Below are 24,805 nucleotides of genomic sequence, written 5' to 3'. Positions count from 1 at the left end.
ATTGTATTAACAAAAATTAAACGAAATATAAAAATAATTAATTACTCAGGGACCCCCGAAGATGAGGATATCGAAATCATATACAACAACTATCAAATCCCTAAATGCCTAACCTGCTATTCGCCGCGAATCACCCTGTATGTTCATTTGTCTATTAATATTATTTTTACTCAAAATAATGAAGATGGATGGATGCAGATTTGCCTAATGTTTTACGTTTATTGGAAATTAAAATGAATTTCCGCCATTGTTAACTTGGAGGTGTTTTTTAAAAAAAAATTTCGAAATGCCGAAAATATTTTTTTCAAAACATTATATTTTTTACAGAAAATGTATAAATATTCCTTTATTTTCGATTTCTGTAAAAGTTTCCTCACACGACGTCTCTTGCCCCATGTAAAATAAAAATCAATTTTCATGATTTTTTACTCCCGTATCACTTTATTTACAATTCAGTTTACTTTTTTCAGTTTCCTATTTGTTAAATATAATAACTTAATTACGGAAATAAAGACATTTTTTGTGACAGCTCTCAAAAAGAGTCTGTGTTACCTCAAAATGCTATTTAAAAAAATTAAATAATTTAAATATGCTTTTAAGGTTTCGAAATCATCTTTTGAAGCACTGTAAAATGCTTACTGAGTAAATAAGGATTTGTCTTTATTTAGAGGCGAAACAATCCCAGTATCCCCGGTTCGCTGTCGCTACAAATTTGTAAACATAATAACCGGTATTACAAAAAATTTATATAGACGCAAAATTTTATTTTCGTGGTCAACAGAAGTAAAAGAAGAAGAAGAAGAAAATTTTATTTAAATGATTAAAAGTCGCACGTTATTGTAAGTGCCAAATTGGACTTATATTTGCCTACAGCCGTCATATTGAATGGCGTTTCATCCTCGTTGGGTGGAACCAGGGTGTTTTGTGTTAAAAGTTAATAATACCTCCCCCTAAATAAACAAAATTGGCTCTGAATTGCGTTGCTGAATCTCTTTGGCCAAACGAGGTTAGCAGACTCGGTATCAATTTATACGTTTTTACTCAACCATTGTTTTTAATTAATTGTTATTAATATCGAATAATTGGAAGCTTTGCATAAAACAGCAACGGTATAGCGGAGTTCATAATGAAGTTTGTCATATTAAATTTAGTTATACAAATTACATTAAGTGCGAATCAATGTAATTTGGGTTGTTAATGAGGAAGTCAAAATATATCATTTAACTTATTTGGTGGATGCTGCACTAGAACTGATGGCCCTCCGATGAATATAAACTGAATAACAAATTAAGGCAGATTTTCCAATTATGTAAACATATGATGGTGACCGAGTATCACTTATTCCCTATTAAGTAGATATATATATATATATATATATATATATATATATATATATATATATATATATATATATATATATATATATATATATATATATATATATATATATATATATATATATATATATATATATATATATATATATATATATAACGGATTTCTACGGTACGTGCCGCCTCTCTGTCCCCAGTTTCCATTTCTTTCTATCCAGACACATGTCTTCCTCTAACCCTCTGGATGTCATAGCTTCATCTACCTCATTCCTCCAGCTTCTTCGAGGTCTTCCACGTTTTCTTTTCTCTACTGGTACCCACTCGAGTAGGCGTTTGGGCCATCTTGTATCGTCCATTCTTTTCGTATGTCCAAACCATATCAGCTGTTTTTTCTCTATTTGTTCTATTATATTTGTGTTCATGTTCATGCTTTCCCTTATGGTGTCATTTCTTACTCTTTCCATTTTTGATTTTCTGCAGCTACGTCGTAAGAAGTCCATTTCCGTCGTCATCAATTTGTTTCTGTTCTTTTTTGTCATATCCCACGTTTCGGATCCGTATGTGATTATACTCTGGACGATGCTAGTGTATATCCGTTTTTTCGTTTCTTTTGTAATTGTTTTATCCCATAAGATCGAGTTCAACTCTCTTATAACCTTTTTACCTTTATTGGTTCTTTCCTTTATTTCATCGTCACTGCTGCCCTGCTTGTTAAGTGTAACTCCTAGATATTTACAAGTTTTTACACCTTTGAGTTTATGATTTTCTAATATTAGGTCTTCTTGATGTTCGTTCCCTACTATTATATATTCTGATTTTTCCCAATTTATTGTATGGCCAGCAGCTTGATATTCATCTTTCAGTTTTCGTATCATATAGTTGAGATCGTCCTGGTCTTCTGCTATGACTATCTGATCGTCCGCAAAATATAAACTGTACAATGGGTAGTCTCCCACTCTCAATCCCATCTCACTAATCTTCCTACTCCATTTCTCTAAAGCCTTATCTAAGTATATCTTGAAAAGTGTAGGTGAGAGACAACAGCCCTGTCGTAAGCCTTTAGTGGTAAAGAATGCTTCAGTATAGTTTTTTCCATTTCTTACTCTAGTGGAATTATTTTTATATAGGTTTTTTATGGAGCTCCTTAAGTTATAGGGTATCTCTGCTTTTTCTAGGGTCATCCATAATTGCGACAATGGGATGCTATCGTACGCCTTTTCAAGGTCAATTAAGGCTATGTGCAATTCCCTATTTTTTTGTACTCTTTTTTCGCACGCTATTTTAATCGTAAAGATATTGTCCACAGTTGAGCGCCCTGTTCTAAAGCCTGCTTGTTCTTCTTTTTGTTTATCTTCTATAGCTTTCTCAACCAGATCTCGTATAATTTTTGAGTATATTCTACCTATTGTACATATCACTGCAATTCCGCGATAATTTTTAGCGTTGCTCTTGTCTCCTTTCTTATGTATAGGCGTTATATAAGAATTTCGCCAATCTGTGGGCAATTCTTCACCATTTATGCATCTCTCAAAAAGTTTAGCCAAGACCTCGAACAGTTCATTAGGGCCATATTTCAGAAATTCTGGGTATATTCCCCCTATGCCCGGTGCTTTTTTATTCTTAAGATGTTTTGCTATTTTCTTCACATCTAGCTGTGTTATATATATCTTCTCATTTTCTCGTTCGATGACTTCCACCATATCGTTTGCAAATTCCGGCCTTTTTTCCTCTAATAGATCTTTAAAGTGTGTTGTCCATTGTTGATTAGATATGTTATTTGGAAATGCACAATTTTTCGCGTTTTTTCTGATATTCTTAATAGCACGCCATGCCTCAGAACTCCTAGTGCCTCCTATATATTGTTCAATATATTCGCATCTTTTCTCCCAACTATTATTCTTTCTATTTATTACTTGTCGTTTGATCTCCTTATTAAGTGTATAATATTTTTTCTGTAATTCTCTATTATCTCTGTCTTGTAATTGCTGTATATGTAATTTTTTCTTTGTCTCAATCTGTTTCTCAATGTCCCTATCCCACCAATAGGGTTTGCTGCGTCTGTTATACACTCTATAATGAAATCATACTCTTCCTGTGTTGTTCGATTTTCTTGTCTTCCTGTTTTAATTTTTTGGGCTAGTCTCTGTTGGTATAGATATCTTGTGCTTTCCTGCTCTAGGCTATTGAGATTGTATCTAATAATTCTTGGGTCAAATGTGTAGGATTCTGTTTCTGGATTTTTTATCTGTTTCCTCCAAGGATATGGAATATATATTTTTGCCTCGACAAAGTAGTGGTCTGATCCACAATCCGCACCCCTTTTGACTCTCACATCTCGCACTTGCAGGTTTGAAGTTTGTCTAGTAATTATATAATCAATAATAGACTTTAGGTTTCTTGTATGCTGGTACCAAGTAAATTTATGGATGTCTTTATGTGCAAAGAATGTATTGTTTATTTTGAGGGCGTATTGTTGACAAAAGTTTATTAGTCGTTCGCCATTGTTGTTAATTGCGTCCTCTCCATGTCGACCTACTATATTACTGGTGTTTTGTTTGCCCACTCTGGCGTTAAAGTCTCCGACTAATCACTTCATGTGAGTCAGCTGTATTGTCCATCTGGTGTTCAAGCAATTGTTCAAATTCATCTTTTTCTGCGGATGGGGCATTGTCACTCGGTGCATAAATTCCCAAAACGGTGATATTTCGTCCTCTGATTTCTAAACAGGTTTTAATAATCCTCTCATTTAAGGCTTCCCACGACTTAATGTGTTTACTCCATTTCTCCTTTATCAACACAGATACCCCCGCACGCGCTCTTTCGCTTTTCTCTACGCCTATTAAGTATATATAAGCAATAATTGCAGTATTTAAAAAATAAATGATCTTAGACAAAGCTTCTACGATTGTTTAGCAGACAGTTTGTTCTTAGCAGATCTGTCAAGAATACGATAAATGGACAAGAATGAAAACCCAAAATTATTTTTAAATTATATACACATTCGTATAATTTTCTATTATCCATTATTTGTCTTGTTCGCTAATAAAATAATTAATAATAATAATAAATAATAAAATAATAAATTATTTTTTTTTAAATGAATTAAAATTGTCTAGAGAAATCCATAACAATTTAGCAGTAACGTAATATAATTCATTGAATTTGAGTTCAACAATTTTTATAAAAAGATTTTTTTAAAATAAAATGCAAGTATATAGGTGCACTCTTATATGGGAATCAAGTTAATATCCCGTTTTCTCCTTGCTTGGGACATCCAACAATTGAATCATTTATTATGGTTAGTCCAAATCATAGAAAACGTTTTATTAGGCCTACATCAAATAAAGAATTTGATCTGCTTTACATTAAGAATACAGTAAACTTTAAGGGAGGTATGGGAAAGGAAAATAGATTCAACAATTTTTATTATAACCTTAATAATAGTAACAACACAAGGATATTCAAAATATACTGAACCAGTTTCGTAGTACCAATAATTACAGTTATCCTAAGCCATCGTTTCCATGTAGTATATGCTACTGTAAATTACATACCAATCTGCATTTAATATTTTGAAAAATTTCCCCGAAAACAATGCCAATTTTGTAAGAGTTTGATATTTTTTATTATAATGGGGGTAGAAAATTTTGAAGAACGAGCTAATAAGATTTACTTTGTAGCCTATCACTCACCATCATTAAATAAATTCATCAATTTATTGATTTTTACCGTTCTTAAAATTAATTTTAGCCAGATAGCGTCGAAAATTATTTAAAATTAATGAGGGAATACCTTAATTAATAAGTGCATCATGCTGTTACTAGCATCTTCTTTAAAGAAATCTAAATGTCGTGTTCGTTCTGTATAGTGCCAATCTTGGACACGTTTATATTTCCCGTATTCGAATTTAACAAAAGCAAGAGCTCGATTGATTAAGTTCTCCGGGGAATCCTTATCTTATCGTTTCAATTTCCTGGCCTGAACGTCACGTGAAACGATTACAGTCGCTGAGTTAAAGCCCGCCTTGACTCACGGACACGCTTTGTAACGTCTCTTCAAAGGGTTCCGTTTACCTTCGATCTTTTTATTTGCTATTTTGTTTATTATTCCAATAGTAAAACAACCGTTAATATTACTTGCAATTTCGAAAATCTGTGAAAGAGGATAGCACACAGCTCTAACCTTTCTGATTGATCTGATTCTAATTGTAGTTAGTATATGGGACTGTAAAGGATTAAATTAATATCATTTTCATAAAAAAACTTAGGAGTTAATAAAACATCTGGCATAAGGATTAATGTCAAAATATCTTTGTTGTGTCTATACAATATGGTGAGGGTATTCCACCGGGAACTTCATCGCTCCTCATAGGAAACTATAATTACAAAAAGTTTGAAAAAATTGGATTGTTTTAAGTTGATTATGGAACCGGCTAAAATATTTTAAAATGCAGATGCTTGTCCGTCAACTTGATTACTTGATTGCTGTATGTTATCCCGTTTTGCAATTCCTTTGAAAATTCTAAACGTATTTCGTATATATCCTTTAATACTGTCCCATAGCTAAATGTTGGCGTTTTTGAGTATTAGGTAGGTATTTAATATTTTCTATAAATATTACCGTTGCGGATCTTTTTAATTTTAATTAAATAACTTTTTTGGTAAAGAAACGTTTGTTTAGCAATTGAAAAAACCATTAAAAACTTTTTATAAAATGGAAACCATTTTTATAATATTATCTTATTTAAAATTAAATATTTAGGTAGCTATGTGTGATTGTATATATCGTAAATATTTATAATAAAAATTTAAAATTTAATTTAATTTTTAAAATTTAAATAAAATATTTATAAATAATGCAATAATTGCAGTATTTTTAAAAAAAATAGATCTTAGACAAAGCTTCTACGATTGTTTAGCAGACAGTTTGTTCTTAGCAGATCTGTCAAGAATACGATAAATGGACAAGAATGAAAACGCAAAATTATTTTTAAATTATATACACATTCGTATAATTTTCTATTATCCATTATTTGTCTTGTTCGCTAATAAAATAATTAATGAAAAGAATAAATCATAAAATAATAATTTTTTTTTAAATGAATTAAAATTGTCTAGAGAAATCCATAACAATTTAGCAGTAACGTAATATAATTCATTGAATTTGAGTTCAACAATTTTTATAAAAAGATTTTTTTAAAATAAAATGCAAGTATATAGGTGCACTCTTATATGGGAATCAAGTTAAAATCCCGTTTTCTCCTTGCTTGGGACATCCAACAATTGAATCATTTATTATGGTTAGTCCAAATCATAGAAACGTTTGTTTAGCAATTGAAAAAACGATTAAAAACTTTTTATAAAATGGAAACCATTTTTATAATATTATCTTATTTAAAATTAAATATTTATAATTAAATAATAATGCGGATTTTTTGAAAGTTGCTATAATATTCCTTGTTATATATGGTGATGAATTTTAAATTTTCTTTATAAATGAAGAATAAAGAAATATCTGTTTTACTCTTTTTCTGTAGCCCTGTCTTCTTTCCTTTCTTTTTCTTTGTACCCTGTCATTCTTCTACCATTCTCTATATATAGCAAACTTCGATTATTTTACTTAAGGCAAATATGAAATGTTGTAATATGTATTATTGTTATAAGTTTAGTTGGCTACAACAGCATCTTCCTCTGGAAAGGAAGCTGCATTAAGACCCTTTGTATACCTTTATATAACTTGCCATGTACATACTATAATTTGGAATCATAAACATTATTATTATTATTATTATCAAATATTAAGCAATTAAAATAATCTTCTGCAAATTATGTCCAGTCCATTGCGTCAAATTAGTTTTACATATTTAAAAAAAACACCCTTTTGAAGAAAAGGCAGAGTAATAATATTATTTAGGTATTTAATCTTGTTCGGATATCTCTTATTATTTTATGGACTATGGAAACACTCTCAATAAGAAAACCAAAATAAATAGTAAGCTGCAATATATTACAGATATGTTACTGCGCAAATTATTTGTACAGGAAAATTTAAATTATAGCATACGACTTAAACCTCGCTCTGACATAAATGGAGAAAACACCACGCTACTGTTGTGCTGTTAACACAATATTAACAATATTTTTTTAAATGTAAGAATTTTTCCCAATTTTTTCATTATCTTCTTGTTGAATGAAATCTTATTCTTTTGAATTTATTTTCGCTGGTTATTTTATACAGAATAAGAAAAGATGAAATGTGTTATAACAAAAGGATAACATGTTTAATATATGAATGAATGAATAAAATTGATTTTTATCATTCGCTTTCAGATCTAATGCCTAGCATATGCCTCTTTAAATCAAAGAAATTAATTAATAAATGTTCTTTATACAAAAAAGTTGCAGTATTGCTTATTGTAATCAATATGGCTATTTTATTGTTGCAATTGTATGATATTTACGTTATAAATATTTTTATTGACCACAAAAGTTTTTTTATTTTGTTTTGAATGTAAAAAAAACAAACACAAAAAGAGCGATATGATACATATGTATGAAAAATGATTTTTAGTTTTTTACCGAACAACTTTCGGTACGTATCAATTAGCCAGATTGCGCGGAGTCTCTCTCAAAGGTTTAACCATGCCCGTTGGCAAACCTTTATTCGGACAGGTCTGGAACACGTAGTCATAGAAACATCAAAATCCTGACGGTGCTTCCTGGCAAGCGCGATATTCGAGTGCTGATCGCTAGTCTAGTTTTGTGTTGCCGATAAATGAATGAGTTTGACGGAAGGTTTAATAATATACACTCGGAAGTCTGTCGCGTTGTAAATAATAATTATTGCGATAAGTAACGATAAGAACTTTGTACGGCTGTTGAACCAAGTGTAGTGGTGGAAAATAATAACCTCGGAGCATAAATTTGGTTTAAACTTATTTCGTATATTAATAAAGGTAATAATATCTGGAGTGTTCTAAGAAGTAAAGACAAAAAAGGAGCAGGTATTCTTAATTTGCCAAAGTGCGTTTGTTATTTGCCCAACAATGACAATTTTATATAATTTTTTTGTTCTGGTTTACGTTTCACATTTTTATTAATGTCAGAAAAGCCTTCGAGCGTATTTCAGGATAGTTTCGTGTGGTTCAATTTTATTTGATAAATAATGCGAAGGAAACTTCAACTGGAAGGTAGTTGCGTGATTATTTTTGTCAAAGTAAAATTCATAATTTAAAAATTGGTAACGCTTGGAATTCTATAAATATCTTAAAAACAATAAATATGCTGAAATTTATTAGCCATTTTTTGAATCAATGTGATCTGATCTGGCTGTATCTTTGGATTTTTTTTATTTCCTTATGACCGAAGAAAACCTAACTAATTCTGAATATTCGTATTTCCAAAATTAACTTCTCTTTATGCTTTAGTACTATTTGTAAGCATTCGTCGTTGTTATGTGCAACATTTTTGTCATTTTGCGAATTAATACTTAAACAATAAATTTTGGCATAAAACGTCTAACTTCTTGGTAAGTTGCGTTGTCACCATCATCGGTTTAAAAAGGCACGTTATAAGCATTTCATGTGGTAGAGTGATGTTTCATTGGAAAAATACTGCAATCGTTTGGCTTGATTTGATTTAAATCAATATATATTTACTTTGTTTTTCAATTTTTAAACTGAAATTAAAAAGAAATAGTGTCCTAGGATTCTGAAATTTTATATGATTTTTTTATATACACTCTTTTTTTCTTTTTGTTGCGTTACCATGACACCGCGTGCGTGCGAGATGTTTATATTTTACCCTTTGTGGTCCTCAATCAAGCAAAAATTCAAGAAATATTTGCTTCTAAACAATAATTAATTATTAACTGCCATTTTATTTCCATAGTTACAGTGTTCACTTGGTTTGAAAATATATTTTACGCGAGGTCCAAACTATTTCTTATATTAAATTAAGAATATTACTTATTTTGGAACAATTTTAAGGGATATACATATTTTTACGTTTATGGAAAAACAATTGTTTGCAACTGACGTACAAAACACCTTAGTTATTTCGAATACTTTTACGATATACAGACATTTTAAAATTTGTCCTGGATCACCACAATAACAATTCGTTTACCAAATACAAATAAATTCGGTTTTTTGGCATTCTTCCATGAAAAATCCCGAAGTTTACATCACTGGCACTAGCAAAAACTATTTTTTTTAATTTCGAGTTAATCGGCCAAAATTTTGTATTATATACATATAGGTTATGTGAAAAACAATTGATAGCGATAGTAACAGTTAAGCATATGAATTTATTAAGTTCATTTATTTATTATTTCTAATTTTATTTTTAATTTTTGAGTCAAAGTTTAAGGGCAATAAACGCATAGATCAAGAATATGTAAAACGAATCGAGATAATTATATGGAATCATACAACAAAGGACATTAGCTGCTTGATATATCAAAAAGCTGATTGATTCGATGTCAAAGATTTGGAACCGGTTTCCGGCATCGTTGAACTTATCGTGTGAAGTCAGGGATCGTTAAATATACATATGAAGGGTATTTTTCAAGACATTAAATATCAAATGTCAAACCTGGAAACGAGCTTTATTAGCCAGCGCTTATCTAAGCTGGTACTGCGGTTTGTCGCACAAAATGATTTGCCAATGTTTCGATAATTTCAAAGAAATAATACTTAAAACATAGTTAATTTTGCCTATCCGCTTGAGGTCAGCTCTATTCGTTCTTTATTAATGATTGTTTGAGCTTCCGTGACGGTCTTATACATTGTGATTTTATTTAGGTGCAATTAGAATGTCTAGGTATACTGCATCAGCTGCATACGAAAGTTTGACAGGAAATTTAAAAAGTTATATCAGTTTTCAGGCTGCCTTGCGTTTAATATTAATGAGGTTCGCCCGCAAAGAAAATTTAACTGTCATGTCGTCTACCGTATATGGAGAAAATCAATCTTAACCGATTTTTGTCATTTAATATTTCATGTTCCTAAAAGTAGGTTACATTATTATTACAGATACCTGCCGCCAACGCTTTTTCACTGTTACAAATAGAGATTCGATCGAAAGTAAGCGACCCGTGTTATCTTTGTCCACTTATCGCCCCAGAATCGGTCGGAACTTTAGTATAAAATTCAACTTCGCTTAAATTGCATTTCTTTTTAAAATCACGTTATTTATCGGTTCTGAATTTGAAAAATTTGTCAATTTGACTATCCACTCAAAAAATTAAAAAAAAAAGTAATAAAAAAAACCATTTAACAACTTGACGAAAGTATAATTAATTACGGCGCTCAAGGTTCACATGTCCAATTAAAATATTGTTTTAAATAAGTTAATTGATTTAAACAAATTTTTCGCCTAGTGTAGGAAGTATAAACAGTAAACATATCTTTAACTCATTTTGACTTCCATTTGACAAAATCACAAAATTATTTAAATACTCCTTACATTTGTCTTTTGTTGTTTAATGTGAATATTCTTTAATTAACTGAATTAAATAAATCGGATAATTTAGTAAATTAAAACATCTTCGGTCGTGTAGGAAATGGATATGGAATTTTCTTTTTAATTTTTCTGTCCTTTTTATTTATTACGGTTGAGTGACAATGTTCTTATAGTGGATAAGTTGTGTTATTCACCTGCAAATAGTAATTTTTCAGGCTTTAAAAGTATGAACACAACCTATACAAACATATTTAATCGACAATAGTTCTTTTTAGCAATAGAAAACTGCAACATGATTTTCCTTAAATACAATAAGACTAAAACTAAAAAAATAAAAGTAAAGTAAAATTTATTTTAAAAATAAAAATAAAATAAAATACAATTTGAGAAACTTATATCGCAAGCGGAAATGACATGGATTTATTATTTATTATCTCCGAGAGATTGATTTTCCGCAGGAAAAATTTATTAGTTCCCTGTGTTTACTATCAATCTCCGATAATCCTAGAGAAAACAATATTTACTTTAATAAGTAATAAAGTTCTAGGCACGAACATCTCCACAGATTATTACCTCTATACGATGTAATTTTTTACTTCGAATCTTTAAAAACAATAAAATTGTGATATAAAAAGATCTTCCAAAAAAATTGTTAGAAGGATGCAGTTTAAAAACTAAAGTATTCGAAAATTACGTAAAATGGATAATGGTGAGAGTCAACATAGGAACGTGGTTAGGGTAAAATCCATCAAAAGACACAATCAGGTCCAGCGAGAAGCGGAAGAGGAGGTTAATATGGAAAATAATGATGTTCATATTAAAACAGAAGAAGAAATTCTCGACCCCTACACTATTAAACGTAGAGAATCGATGAAAAATAACGTTTACGACATTTACGTAAAGGTAATTTCAATATAGATTTTCCTTATGTCATTTTTAAATTTATTGTTTTTCGTTTGCATAGGATAGTTACATTGCTCTGTATATTTATATAAAAACCGCTAACTTTGGTGATATCGCCGAATATTGAAAAATAAATTCCTATATAGGGTCGCCCCTTTATCATGTGACGACAACACCTTATCTCAGAACCTGTACTAAATAAGAAAAAAGTTTGTATATATATATATATATATATATATATATATATATATATATATATATATATATATAATATGATGACACTATATTCCGGGATATCATCCGTTCGCTCGTTGAACTCCAACTGGAATCCTGCAAATCCTGCATCCGACTGGAATCCTGCAGACGTTTCGCCAAAAACCAGTGTTCGAAGTGTTTTCGGGGCGCGAGCATTGAAGATCCCAAGTGAAATTTTGGCGAAACGTCTGCAGGATTCCAGTCGGATGCAGGATTTGCAGGATTCCAGTCGGATGCAGGATTCCAGTCGGAGTTCAACGAGCGAACGGATGATATCCCGGAATATATATATATATATATATATATATATATATATATATATATATATATATATATATATATATATATATATAATGTATGTCTCTTAGAATGAAAATTATCATTACAATATCCAATCATTTCTACAGAAATTTATTTTCTTGATTTTTTTCAAAACGATGTACGGTTTTTGCTTACAAAAAATAAAAACCTCTTCTCCGCATTGTTATAACAATATCGTCTTGAAGTTAGTTCGTATCGTTTATACATGGTGCGTGAAAATAAAAAATATTAATTTTCGTGAAAGACCCTGTATATTATACTTCCATTATTAATTTTTTTTTTAAAAGGCTCGTCTTTATTTATTACCTATAATTCTCCATTTTCTGTGTAATTTACTTTCGATTTTACATTTTCCCCATATAAAGGCCAAAAATCTGACCTTAAGTTTACGCAAAAAGGATTTCACTTAAATGATAAAAACTGAGGACACAATTGACGTGAAAAAGACGTCTTTTAAATGACATTCGTCTGAGTAGTAGTAGTAGGTCAAATTTACGTCCTGATGACGTCATATATAACTTCATTTTCGTCATTTGGTAACTTGTTAATGACGTCATGTTGACGACCCTTTGCTACCTCAGTATCGTGCCAAAATAGGCATGTGAAATTCCGTACACCCGCCACAGGTGTATTTGAAAAAAAAATTCTACACTAAATAATGGCTCTTAATACATAGAGGTATATATAGATAACACCTCAGTTATCAATTATTCCAAATATTAAAATTTAGTTGTGGGTGCCATATTCTTTACCGTAAAGAGTTTTAAATTATTTATTGTTTAAAGTTTAATTAATAATGGAGCCAAATAGTAATTGTTTGGGTTCAGGTAATGCTTTTAGGAGATTCCGGCGTGGGAAAAACTTGCATGCTGATGAGATTTCGCGATGGCTTGTTTCTATCCGGAAATTTCATATCAACCGTTGGAGTCGACTTTAGGGTGAGGCATATTTATGTAGATGATTCCACATTGAATCATATAAAGTTTTTTAAAAGTGAAATAAAAAAAAATACAGGTAATGAGATTTACGTCAATGCGGAGATCACATGTGATATGAAAATACTTTAACTTAGGTCAAGTTAGATAGAGTTAGAAAAGTCAAAAATCGCTTACAACATACTCGCTTTTCCCATATTGGTGAGGGTACACTAACTTTTCGTTTAATATAAATTCCATTACATACTATGGACTCCGCTATACAGTAAAATTTAATGTTAGTCGACGTTGATATTAATATATCTTTGCATGTTGTAGACCAAAGTGGTAGAAGTAGAGCAGACAAAAGTGAAACTCCAAATTTGGGACACCGCGGGACAAGAAAGATTCAGGAGTGTTACCCATGCCTACTACAGAGACGCACACGGTAAAAATATCTAATATACAATTTGGAAAACGGATTTGTGCCAACGAAAGCAAATTGGACAACACATTTTTTACGAAATAATTTCAATACTTTAATAACTTTTCGAATGAGGTACCAATCGACCCCTCAATCCATCCAAAAATTTAAAGGGGGATTAGTTTTAATGCTTAAACTAACGCTAAGCATCATATAACCTAAACTAAGTGTTAACTCAACTAACAGCTATAAGATAATATAAATAAAGGCCTCAAATACCTTAAAAATTATGCGTGTCAAGCGGCTGTGACATTTTCGTACAGAAAATGATCCGTGTGCCCCTATATTTCACACACTAACCTGTTTATTGCACCATTTTCTTTCTAAATAGTGATGTCCGTATCCATAACTCATTTAGACAAAATACTGTCCAAAAAATGTCACATCCAAAATGAGGAACTATTAGCGTCCATATTTATTGAAATGAGATTTAAAATGACAGGTTGAAAGAGAATTTTGAAATAAGTCGCGCATGCGCATATCGAATATCTCTTCTCGACATTTTTTATGCTGGCTTCAAAATCATCAAGCATAGGTAAGGCAACTATGTTGCAGCGGCAAAATATTTTAACAAATACTTTTTTAATTACATATTCACGATCCTCTAATTTTAATAACGAAACATTTCTGTTTCTTTATTTTTAATCCCAAGCTAGGCAACGCTCTAGGTTACTGAGTTGGCTTCTGACGCTTTTTTGCATACACGTTAATTTTCTTGTTGCAGCATTGCTTTTACTGTATGACGTCACAAATAAAACTAGTTTTGACAATACGAGGGCGTGGCTTGGCGAAATTCACGAATATGCGCAAGATGATGTAGTAATAATGTTACTTGGTAAGTTCCTAGAAGTCGTTTTGCTGAACGTACAAATATCTCTACTTGCTTAATGATATTCGTCATCGTTTGACTTTTTTGATAATAAGAAAATTCTTTTTTATCTTTTCTTCTTTTCTTATTAATCATTCAAATTTCAATTTTTTCTGTTTTTATAAATTATACATTTTGTATATTTTATAGTTATACATATATGTATACAGCGATTTACAACCTTTGTTCGAATCTGTTGTAGGCAATAAAGCTGACTGTGGTAGCGACAGGGCTGTTAGAAGAGAAGAAGGCGAACGTCTAGCCAGAGAATACAATGTCACATTTATGGAGACGTCGGCAAAAAGTGGACAGAACGTGGACTTGGCATTTCACGCAATAGCTAAGTTTGTTGATCGATAAACGCTTAATAATTTTTTATTGATGTGTACTCGTTTTGGGTTTCAGAGAACTGAAATATCGACAAACTGGTCAAAAAGATCCCAACAGGTTCAACGTTCAAGACTACGTAAGGGAGCAAACTCAAAGCTCTACACAGTGTCCGCCTTGTAACTATTAATAAATGTAGATTTTATTTTTACAAGCCTAAAACCCCCAGCAGCAAGCAAGCAAGAACTGCAGCTGCTCTAATAATGTCTAATCTAAACTAGTAATATCCGGGAACACAAACCATCGATAAATTAAAATATGTATCAGTATATCAATCGATTTGAAATATAGACAAATATTATAAGCACAATTCTTTGATAGTTAAAATTGAGATTGAAATAATATTATTAATAATTAAAAAATAAATAAAATTATTACAAAATATTTGAAATGAGTATAAACTTTAGTTGTACACTAAAGAGTAATAACACACGCAAAATCAATTAGTTTTGGGTTTAGTGTGGGGATCATTGAGAATCAATCGCGCCTGACCTGACACGGCTGCGTGTGACGTCACGGTAGTGGCCGAGAATGTTTGCAGATATTAATTGAGGTTTACCCCGGCCACGCGAAAATAATTTCTTACAATAAACGTGAAGTAAAATACCTACGTACTGCAACAAGAAATGAACAACTTCGCTTTTCTTAGGTCAATCTATCTGATATTTATTATTTACATTTAACTTATTTAAATTTAGCATTCTTTTTTTTATAAATTGTCATGATTGTTTTTCACTTTCCGATAATTGTCAATCAGTTCGAACATACCTGACATTAGTGCTCTTTCCGATTTTAAGATCATCTAATTTGAGTTCTTCTAAAACAAGTGCCCGCACACACATTAAAAACTTATTTTTATATCTTCCCAAAAACATTTTTGAGAATAAGCTGTAGGTATTTACAATGATTAGTAGCAGTAGCTTGATTTAATTGTTGGTTGTTGTTAGCCAGGCCCCATAGACTGTCTATAGTCGTATAGTGATTTATGGCTTATTTTGCATAGCTCTATAAACAAATTCAAGTAACTTGATTAATTTCAAATGAAAGCAAGCAAAATGTTCGGTTCTGGTCATGTTATTTTTATGTGATAGACGTTCATGTTCTTAAACTTTTATGAAATTTTTGTTTGTTTGGACACGAAGGTCTATTGTGATCAGCTTTTGCCTCTTGTTTATGTTTTGTGCGTAATGAAGCGAAAAGACCAAACTTTGCTGCAACTCTTCATGTTAAAAAAATAATAAATAATAAATAAATGTTGATTTTAGATAGTGTTTAAGAAAATTGAATCTAATTGTGTAATTATGAGTTTGATGAATATAGTTTTGGAAATAAAAACGTATTTTGAAATATCTTGTTTACAGTAATTTCAATATCTTCCCTTCAGCCTGGAGACCCATCATTACTTTAATTACTTCCGCAATCTTAAACGAATAAACCAAATATAGTACACAAATGTAATTGAATTTCTGAGCATAGGTGGGCTTGGGAAGGTGGATTATAAAAACAATGCATTTCTTTAATCATAAAATCTATTATATCCAAAGGAGACGCGACGATTCATAAAAATGGGTCGAAATTGAGAGTCAAAATAAACAAACATTTACTAATGGTTTTTTGCCATGCCTGTAGCGATTGAATGAATCCACGATTTGACGATTTGGTTCAGAAAGTCAAGTTCTACGCTTCTTCTTCATAAGGTGCCAATTCGTTTCGAATACTAGCTATTGGCATGGCTATTCTAATCTTGTCGACTGTTGCTTTGAAAACTCCTGTGGTTGCAAGACCTTACCCAGCAGAATAAGCTGCAACCGACCGTAACGCTGTTCGCTGCGCATAATGTCACCTAAGTACTCCAGTTTCCGCTTCTTTACGTTATTTATGATTTCGCATTCCTTGTCCATTCTGCGAAGAACCTCATCGTTGGTGGTTCTATCCACCCAGGAAATTTTCATGATACATCTATAGTACCACATCTCAAAAGTCTCTAGTTTCTTCTTAGACGCCTCTGTCAATGTCCAGGATTCAACTTCGTAAAGGAGAACCGTAAACACGTAGCATCGGAGCAAACGGATTTTAATTTTTAGTGGTAGAGAGTGACTTTTAAAAATGTTGTTCATTTTAGTAAATGCTGATCGGGCCTTTTCTATCGTCTATCTGATTTCAACTGAATGATCTCATCTGTCATTAACATTCATTCCTAGGTAAACGTAACTTGAGACGCGAATGATTGGTTGTTGATTAACCAGTAGTTGTCCCGGTGGTATATTATTCTTACTGATAACCATATATTTCGTTTTTTTTATGTATAGTCAAGGCCATACTCTTTGCTGGAATCTGCGATACGTGTAATTAGCGCCTGCAGACCATCCGCGAAAACGATAGTATCATCTGCGTACCTGATGTTATGCAACCGCTCACCCTTTATGAGTATTCCCTCATCCACGTCATCCAAAGACAGATTCATAACTTATTCTGAATAGAAGTTAAAAAGTAAAGGGGGTGCACATTCCTGTCGAACCCCTCTCTCTAACTTTATTTCCTCCGTCAACTAGTATTCGATTCTGACAGCTGCTTTTTGATTATAATATATGTTTTCGATTATTCTGAGGTCTTTTTCATCTAGTCTGACCAACTCTCATATTTTATTCTGTCAAAAACTTTCTGACAGTCGATGAAGCACACATATATGTCGCTGTTGACGTCCCTGCAGCGCTGGAACAGAACTTGAACCGCGAAGACTGCCTCACGTGTACCCAATGCGTCTCGAAAGCCGAACAGTGTGCGAGTTATTTGTTCCTCACATTTCTTGTAGACTCTTATGGATTATTTTTAGGAAAGTTTTAAGAACGTGACTTATTATACTAATCATTCTAATTCGCACTTTCTAGCGTTTGGTTTTTTCGGCAGAGCGATAAAGGTTGACTTTAACCAGCTTCGAGGGATTTTTCCTGAATTGTAGGTACTGTTAAATATTGTTGTTAGCCATTTTATTTGTTCCTCGTCCATTAGTTTCAGGAACTCTGAGTAAAAATTGTCGGGACCTGGTGTTTTACCATCCTTTTACCATTCTATTCAGCATTGGGTGAAACCCTGTTTCTGTCATCCTTAAAAGTATTCTCTACGTAGTGTTTCCAATGGGCTTTAGTTGTTCTCTGACCATTATATTCCTTGACTTTTTTGTGCAGATTAAACGAGTCATACTTATTCTCTAGTAATCTACTTTTTGCTTTTCTAATAGACTTTTTTATCTCTCTGTCCCTGTCTTTAGCTTTCCTTCTACTTTCCATCATGTATAGCATGCTGTCGGTCATCCATGGTTTTTTCTTTACCCTTTTTGGTTGCAGAAATCCATTAACTACCTGCTGACTGATTCCTTGCAGCTTCTTGATGTTGCCTTCTATATTGGACGTTGTTCTTTGTGTCCTCGTTTCTCAGCTGTCGCAGGTCATACGTCTTAACTTTTTTCTGTTTTATCCTCTTTAGTATAAGTTTCGGCAACAAATGGGTTATGGTCCTACTTAATGTCGGCACCGGTATACGTTTTCACTTACGTACAGTAGCCTTAACGGTAATTTAAAGGAAGTATTAGTGACTACCATCTGTTCTTCTATAGCAAAACTACATAGTCGATCTCCACGCTCCTCTGGAGAGACTCTATTTTGTTTAGATCATCATAAAACAATTCCTTTGTTTTGACAGGGAAGGAATTGATTTGAATGACTATTATCCTCTCCGATATTGGGGTGTAATTTGTAGCATGTTTAACGATGTTTTTATTTAGTATAATCCCTACTGCGTTAATGTGTTGTCCAATGGTATTTCCTGAGTAATATATTATATGATCTTCTATCCTACATTGACCGGAATCGGTCCAGCGCATCTCACTGACTCCCATGACGTCTATCGAGAGTCGATCCTTCTCTATTATGGCATTGCGTATCTTTCTTGCCTCATACATAGTTTTAACATTCCAGGTACAATTTTAATACGCAACCCGGGGATTCTTAGCAGCCTCTGACCATCCTGCCGGCGACTGAAGCCCATTGTTTTATTTGTCTCTGCCATGTTAGATTTATACTATAGGTATATATAGGTACTATAGGTAGATGTGGGTATTATGTTACATGGTGGTTTACCATTGCCTTTCCATGCGCAGTATCCCACCCGGTGAAATCGTATACCTGATTGCCGCCTCGGAGTTTCTTTCGTTGAATCTTTAGTAAAGTCCTTCTTCAATAGCCTCAGTCCAGTAATGACACAGCTGCTGCTCTATGTCATGCTAGTTTTGGTACGCCCCGGGTATTTTATTTCCCCGATACCCAGCATATCTGCTGAGCGTTCCCCTATCCGCCACCTGGGGAGGCGTCCAATGCAACCCCATAAGTTCTACGCTTTGAAATTCAGTTATGCGATACACCTATTGGATAATATAGGGACTGCTAATAATATAAAACCATAGATATGAAGAGGCTCTGAATATTCTTTGGAAGCCACTATCAGAAGGGATAATAAGCGCAAGCGAGTTCATTTCACATCTTGTTTTCAATAAGTCCTGTCATTGTAAACGAAAAAATACCACTTTACATTATTAAATGAGTAAGTAAGGGTTAAGTGCCTGGAAATCAATCGTTGATGCTGTTCGAGGTCTGTCAGCTGCTAAATGTTGAATATCTAAGAGTGTACTGCTTCACATGTAAATCTGAAATGACCGCGCCTGCGTACATTTGTTAATGTTGGCTTTAAAAGTTCCTGTATTAACAGCATAGCAAATAAAAACATCCATTCATTATTCTATTTTGCTTTAGAAATCTATAATAAAATAAGTTGAACAAGAATGTGTTGTCCAATTAATGATCTTACCTTTTCATTGTAACCGTATTGGATGCAAATTAACTATTTTTGCAGCCTTCCTAGAATTTTTAATATTGCCGTTAACCTAGTTACAAGAGCATTAAACAGATACAGATTATTAATACAACTTCCATATTCCATGACAATTCTCAACAATTTTATTTCGGAAACAAACAAATTTTAAATAATATCTATAGCTTTATTTATTATTTTTGTCTTGTCTTTATTTTAGTCAGGTGAAAATGTGATTCTACCCTGCAAAAACCTTACACCTCGGCCAATCAAAACAAAAGACCAATCAAAATACTACTATAAACATTTTTTCAATTAGTTTTTTATATATTCTACAAATGCGAAAACTTTAGCTCAGCGTACTTTATGGTTAAAGATGCAATTTGTTTTTTAATGTGTCCCTTAATGCGACGTGAAAATTTGACGTAATTTGACTTGACTATGACAGATTCACCAATTTTAGCAGCCGAAATATCGGAAATGATGTCTGTGACCATTACCTTTTTATTATTAATAATACGAACTGGGTACAGTTTGTGCCCGCTGGGGTCATTTGCTATGCGCTGGTAAGTGTTGAAGTAAAATTGTCTACTAATTTACAAATTTAGAAATATGGCGTTCATCTAGTAACACAACCTGTTTGGGCAATGTATATGTAATATAGTTCCAATTAATTGGCAAAGGCAAAAGCAACATTTTCAACCTGGGATATAAAGGTAGTGCAGTATTTTTGAATTAGAGTGTTTTCAAAGGTCTACTTACGGTACCCCAGCACAGAAAGTAAAGCGTATACACACATTGCCAATTTAATTAACTCACTCAATTTGTCCAATATATGTCCAAGCTTGGACTAAAACGGGTGTTTCTGCAGTCTCTACCCCCCGTTAAAAGTATCAAGGATATTCCCGAATACGGCTTACTTCTGCTGCTACACCTCGTCGTGGGAATATTTTATTTTGTTGCTGTAATGTTGTTTATGTATGAAACCTATTTTTGTTATAATTATTTAGATCTGGCATTAACATAAACTTTTCTAAAAAAGTTTTGTTAATTATAGTAAAAGTTAGTAAAATGTAATTTTAAATTTAACAATACAATAGTTTGTCCTAAAAATAAATAAGTGTGTCTGCGATTTAAAAAATATTAAAAAAATGAGAAAAAAATTAATAGTTGGTTGAGTTTGGTAAATAAATAGGCACACTATAGTTTTGTCTGTGTTAATGTTGGATGTTTTTTGTTGTCGTTCTTTGAGCGTTCATTGCACAGATGAAAAATTGACGTGGAATAAAAAATCTGTATATTTTCAGCTTCAGCGACATATCAGAAGACTTGTCAAAGGGACATCCATTATCTAAACCAATAAAAGTTGACATCAAACAAAATGTGGCCTGCAAAATTCAGCCCATTATCAAGTTCTCCATATTAAGCGGTAAATAATTATATAAAAAAATATTATACATAAAAACACAAATATTCTTTTAGGTGGTTCTTATTGGTACAACAAGACTATAGTCGATGAGGTAATGAGCTTCACGATCCCCTCTTTTTTCTTTGAATATCCAGGTACTCATACATTAAGAAGTATCATACTTGAAGCTAATACCTTTGGTCTGATGTCAGACAAGCCTGAGGTATAAATGTTTTCAAACATTTAAGTTTAAAATAAGTGTATTTAAAAAAAATAAAAAAAAAACCATTGACCATAAACTTTTATCACCGTACTGGGTTTAAATGCACATTTTTTCCCTTTTAATGTTTTAAGTTTTATAAAACCAATTGTATGAAAATATATGTTCTTTTTATACTACTTGCGAACTATATGTGGTATAAAAAATAGCAGGGAATGAAAACCTATTCAGAAGTAAGGAACTTGGCATTTTAAATAAAAATGTAATTCATATTGTAATTTTATATGCTGCACAATTTTGTATACTCAATTCGAAATATAATCACGATACTAAGGATAGATGTGAATATAAATTTTACAAAACAAAGCAGATAAGATTAAACATAATAGTTAACGTCTACTTAGTAACAAGAGTAAGACAGTGTCATCTTATAAAATCTACGACATCAATCTTGAAGTTAAACAGATGTTAGTCTTAACTAATGTATGTGTGAATGAAATGTGAAAACAACTACTGAACGCATATTAATTAGTATTGTATTAAAAACAATAATGTGCCTAGTGCAAGGTTATGATCTATTTCGAGACGCCTATTCCCAAAATCGTTGGGGGCAGAGAAGCTATAGTGGTGCCCAATTCTCCGATACTATTGGATGGGCGTAATTCGGTGGACAGAAATGTGAAGCACAGTTCGCCGTCGGCGTTAAAATTTAGTTGGACCTGCCAAGTAATTATTGGTGATAGCAGGGGAGTTGCAGCAAAATTTTGTCGCGGGCATGTGACAAATCCGAACGACAAATTCAAAAGTGAGCATACCAGCTGAATCGCGCTTTTAGAAAGAATACGAACAATACAAGTAACGTTAAAAAGTTGTAGTAACTTTCTTCCGCTTAAGCTCTGTACAGAGTGTACTACTTTCGTAGGTATTGCGGGTTTTGTCACATATGACTAGAGTTAAAGAGATGCGATTTTCCCGACACTGTGCTACCTTTTTTGAGAAATGCTGAGCCCTCTTATATTCAGAGCTATAGGGCATTGCAATGAAAACATTGCCATTTTGAAGTACATCTTGTTTAACAATTTTCATATAGAAGAAAAGAAATTCAATTAGTACTTTGCGTACTGGGTGTCTCACGCATAAGGTGACCCATATTCTTTTCTTCTTTGTATTTAACGAATTGTTAGATTATTCACTTTTGGATTATACATATTGCCCCAGTTGTTCGGTATCGACATCAACTTTAGAATTTTAAATGGTACACCCTATATTTTATTGCGTTTTTGAATTTAGTGGTAAAAGCAAAAGTAACTTCCACCACACCAACATATGTGATTTCCGCACGGTTTAAGAAATATTTAAATTTTTGTGACTCAAAATAGATATTAGGGTAACTAGTAATATATTTTTTAATTGTAGTGATTTGTGAGTTTTGAAATATACCGGGTGTCTTTTTTTACTGTTTGACTTGAAATTTGTCATATATATATATATATATATATATATATATATATATATATATATATATATATATATATATATATATATATATATATATATATATATATATATATATATATATATATATATATATATATATATATATATATATATAATATATATATATATATATATATATATATATATATATATATATATAATGTTTCATTATGTCGCTTCGTTCATTTACCTTAACTGTAAAGTATGGTTTTTGAGGAACTATGTGGTAGACTCTAATTTTGTAAGTATTTCTCACGATTGTTTTAATTGTCTGTTATATAGTTTGACCTGTTGTTTTCATTAAATTTTAGTTCACTCCTGAAGAAGTCAACAAATAAATTGACGAAATATTGAGTTTTCTATTTTAACCACGGACCGCTACCCGATGTCCTTTGAATTCAAATAAGTTTAGTACGGTCGATATAAGAAGAAATTCCAATATATATATATATATATATATATATATATATATATATATATATATATATATATATATATATATATATATATATATATATATATATATATATATATATATATATATATATATATATATATATATATATATATATATATATATATATGATATGTGCATCCTACTAAATTTTTTAAAAATACAAATTTCGAAAGTTTATATAGAAGATGTTTTATGTGCCTTCTACTAATTTTCTTTAAATACCAATTTCGAGACTCATACTGACAAAAAGAGTTTAAAAATATATTTTTATATTTTTAAACCCTAATCGAAAATTGGTTAAATCTAAGTCTAATAACATGCTGATTTTTCAATAACATGCAGCCTAACCTTAAATATTAACTAAACTGTGCGGACATCAAATAGGCCGGTCCAATGAAAGCTACCTTTGTTTTTACCAGAAAGTTGATGTCGACACTGAAGAATTTTGTATTTAAAATATAAAGCAATATGAGCCTGTCTTAATAAATATGCCAGTTTTCATAAATCGCATTCGGAATTATTGCAGCAGGCCATGCAAAGAAATATCGGATAATTAATTTTGTAAATAACGAAATCTTCCGCAACATCATCAAAGAAACCAGGTACATCTATCTTCTTCTTTGTTTTAACTTCGGTAAGGTTGCCAATATTGTAAAGATATTATATTTAAACTATTAAATACTACGTTCAAAGTTGCTTTTCATAGAAACACAAAATTTTCCGTAGCAAAAAAGTTGTCAACAATAACTCTGTGACTCTGAAACTATTGCTTTTTATGAAAATTGAGCCCCAGAAACCGAAATTATTTTTTATCTATCGCTTTTATAAATTAGAGTTTCCCTTTAACAGTGTCCAATTTGACCAACCCTGTACAAACCTTAAGTTGGGGAAAGTGGTCCGTAATCCGGTTTTGAAGGTATATAGAGCTCTATAGAGTAGAAATTTTGGTATGGAAACGGCGAAACATCTCGAGAATTGATCAAAAAGCTAAAAACTTTAAATATTGAATAAAAAAACTCAATGACATTTAACATGATCTCCCATCCTCAACTGGTGGTGTATTAAACAGTTCTTTTATTCAATATTTAAAAGCATTCTATTTTTTGATGAATTGTACAATTCTCGGAATATTTCATTGTTATCACAGTATTTGGACACCTGGTTTATGTTCAACTTGGGGAAATTCTAACCAAACGTTCACTTGTAGAACCAGTTTTGATCATCCCAGCGAAATTAGCGATCAATAAAAATGAGTACAACGTCACGTTGACTGTCGAGAGCAAAAAATTTTTAGGGCAGCGGCAGAGTTTCACTCAAACTGTGTACATTGATTACACTGCAAAACAGTTGAAAATCACGTAAGCGAAAATGTTAAACAACAAAATTGCGTATTAGTGGCATAAATGCTTAATTCACGAAGCCTACGGTCT

At 31.8% G+C, this 24,805-nt stretch overlaps 1 protein-coding gene across 13 annotated transcripts in view; it reads left to right on the top strand.

Moving 5' to 3' along the window:
* LOC132703236 (ras-related protein Rab-37-like) overlaps positions 1 to 16,240 on the top strand; it is a 29,235-nt gene extending 12,995 nt beyond the window's left edge. For 2 of the 13 annotated variants that reach the window (XM_060672370.1, XM_060672372.1), the window contains exons 4-8: positions 13,105 to 13,215; positions 13,531 to 13,639; positions 14,400 to 14,510; positions 14,746 to 14,887; positions 14,949 to 16,240. In XM_060672370.1, coding sequence (XP_060528353.1) covers positions 13,105 to 13,215; positions 13,531 to 13,639; positions 14,400 to 14,510; positions 14,746 to 14,887; positions 14,949 to 15,060 — 585 coding nt within the window. In that variant the 3' untranslated portion in view covers positions 15,061 to 16,240. The other 11 variants (XM_060672371.1, XM_060672369.1, XM_060672381.1 and 8 more) reach the window with 10 other exon arrangements.
* Positions 16,241 to 24,805: the final 8,565 nt, after the last annotated feature.

This window comes from Cylas formicarius, unplaced genomic scaffold (genome assembly GCF_029955315.1).
Source record: "Cylas formicarius isolate icCylForm1 unplaced genomic scaffold, icCylForm1.1 PGA_scaffold_6__28_contigs__length_40554024, whole genome shotgun sequence".
NCBI lineage: Eukaryota > Metazoa > Arthropoda > Insecta > Coleoptera > Brentidae > Cylas > Cylas formicarius.
This window is presented reverse-complemented; position numbering and strand designations above follow the sequence as displayed.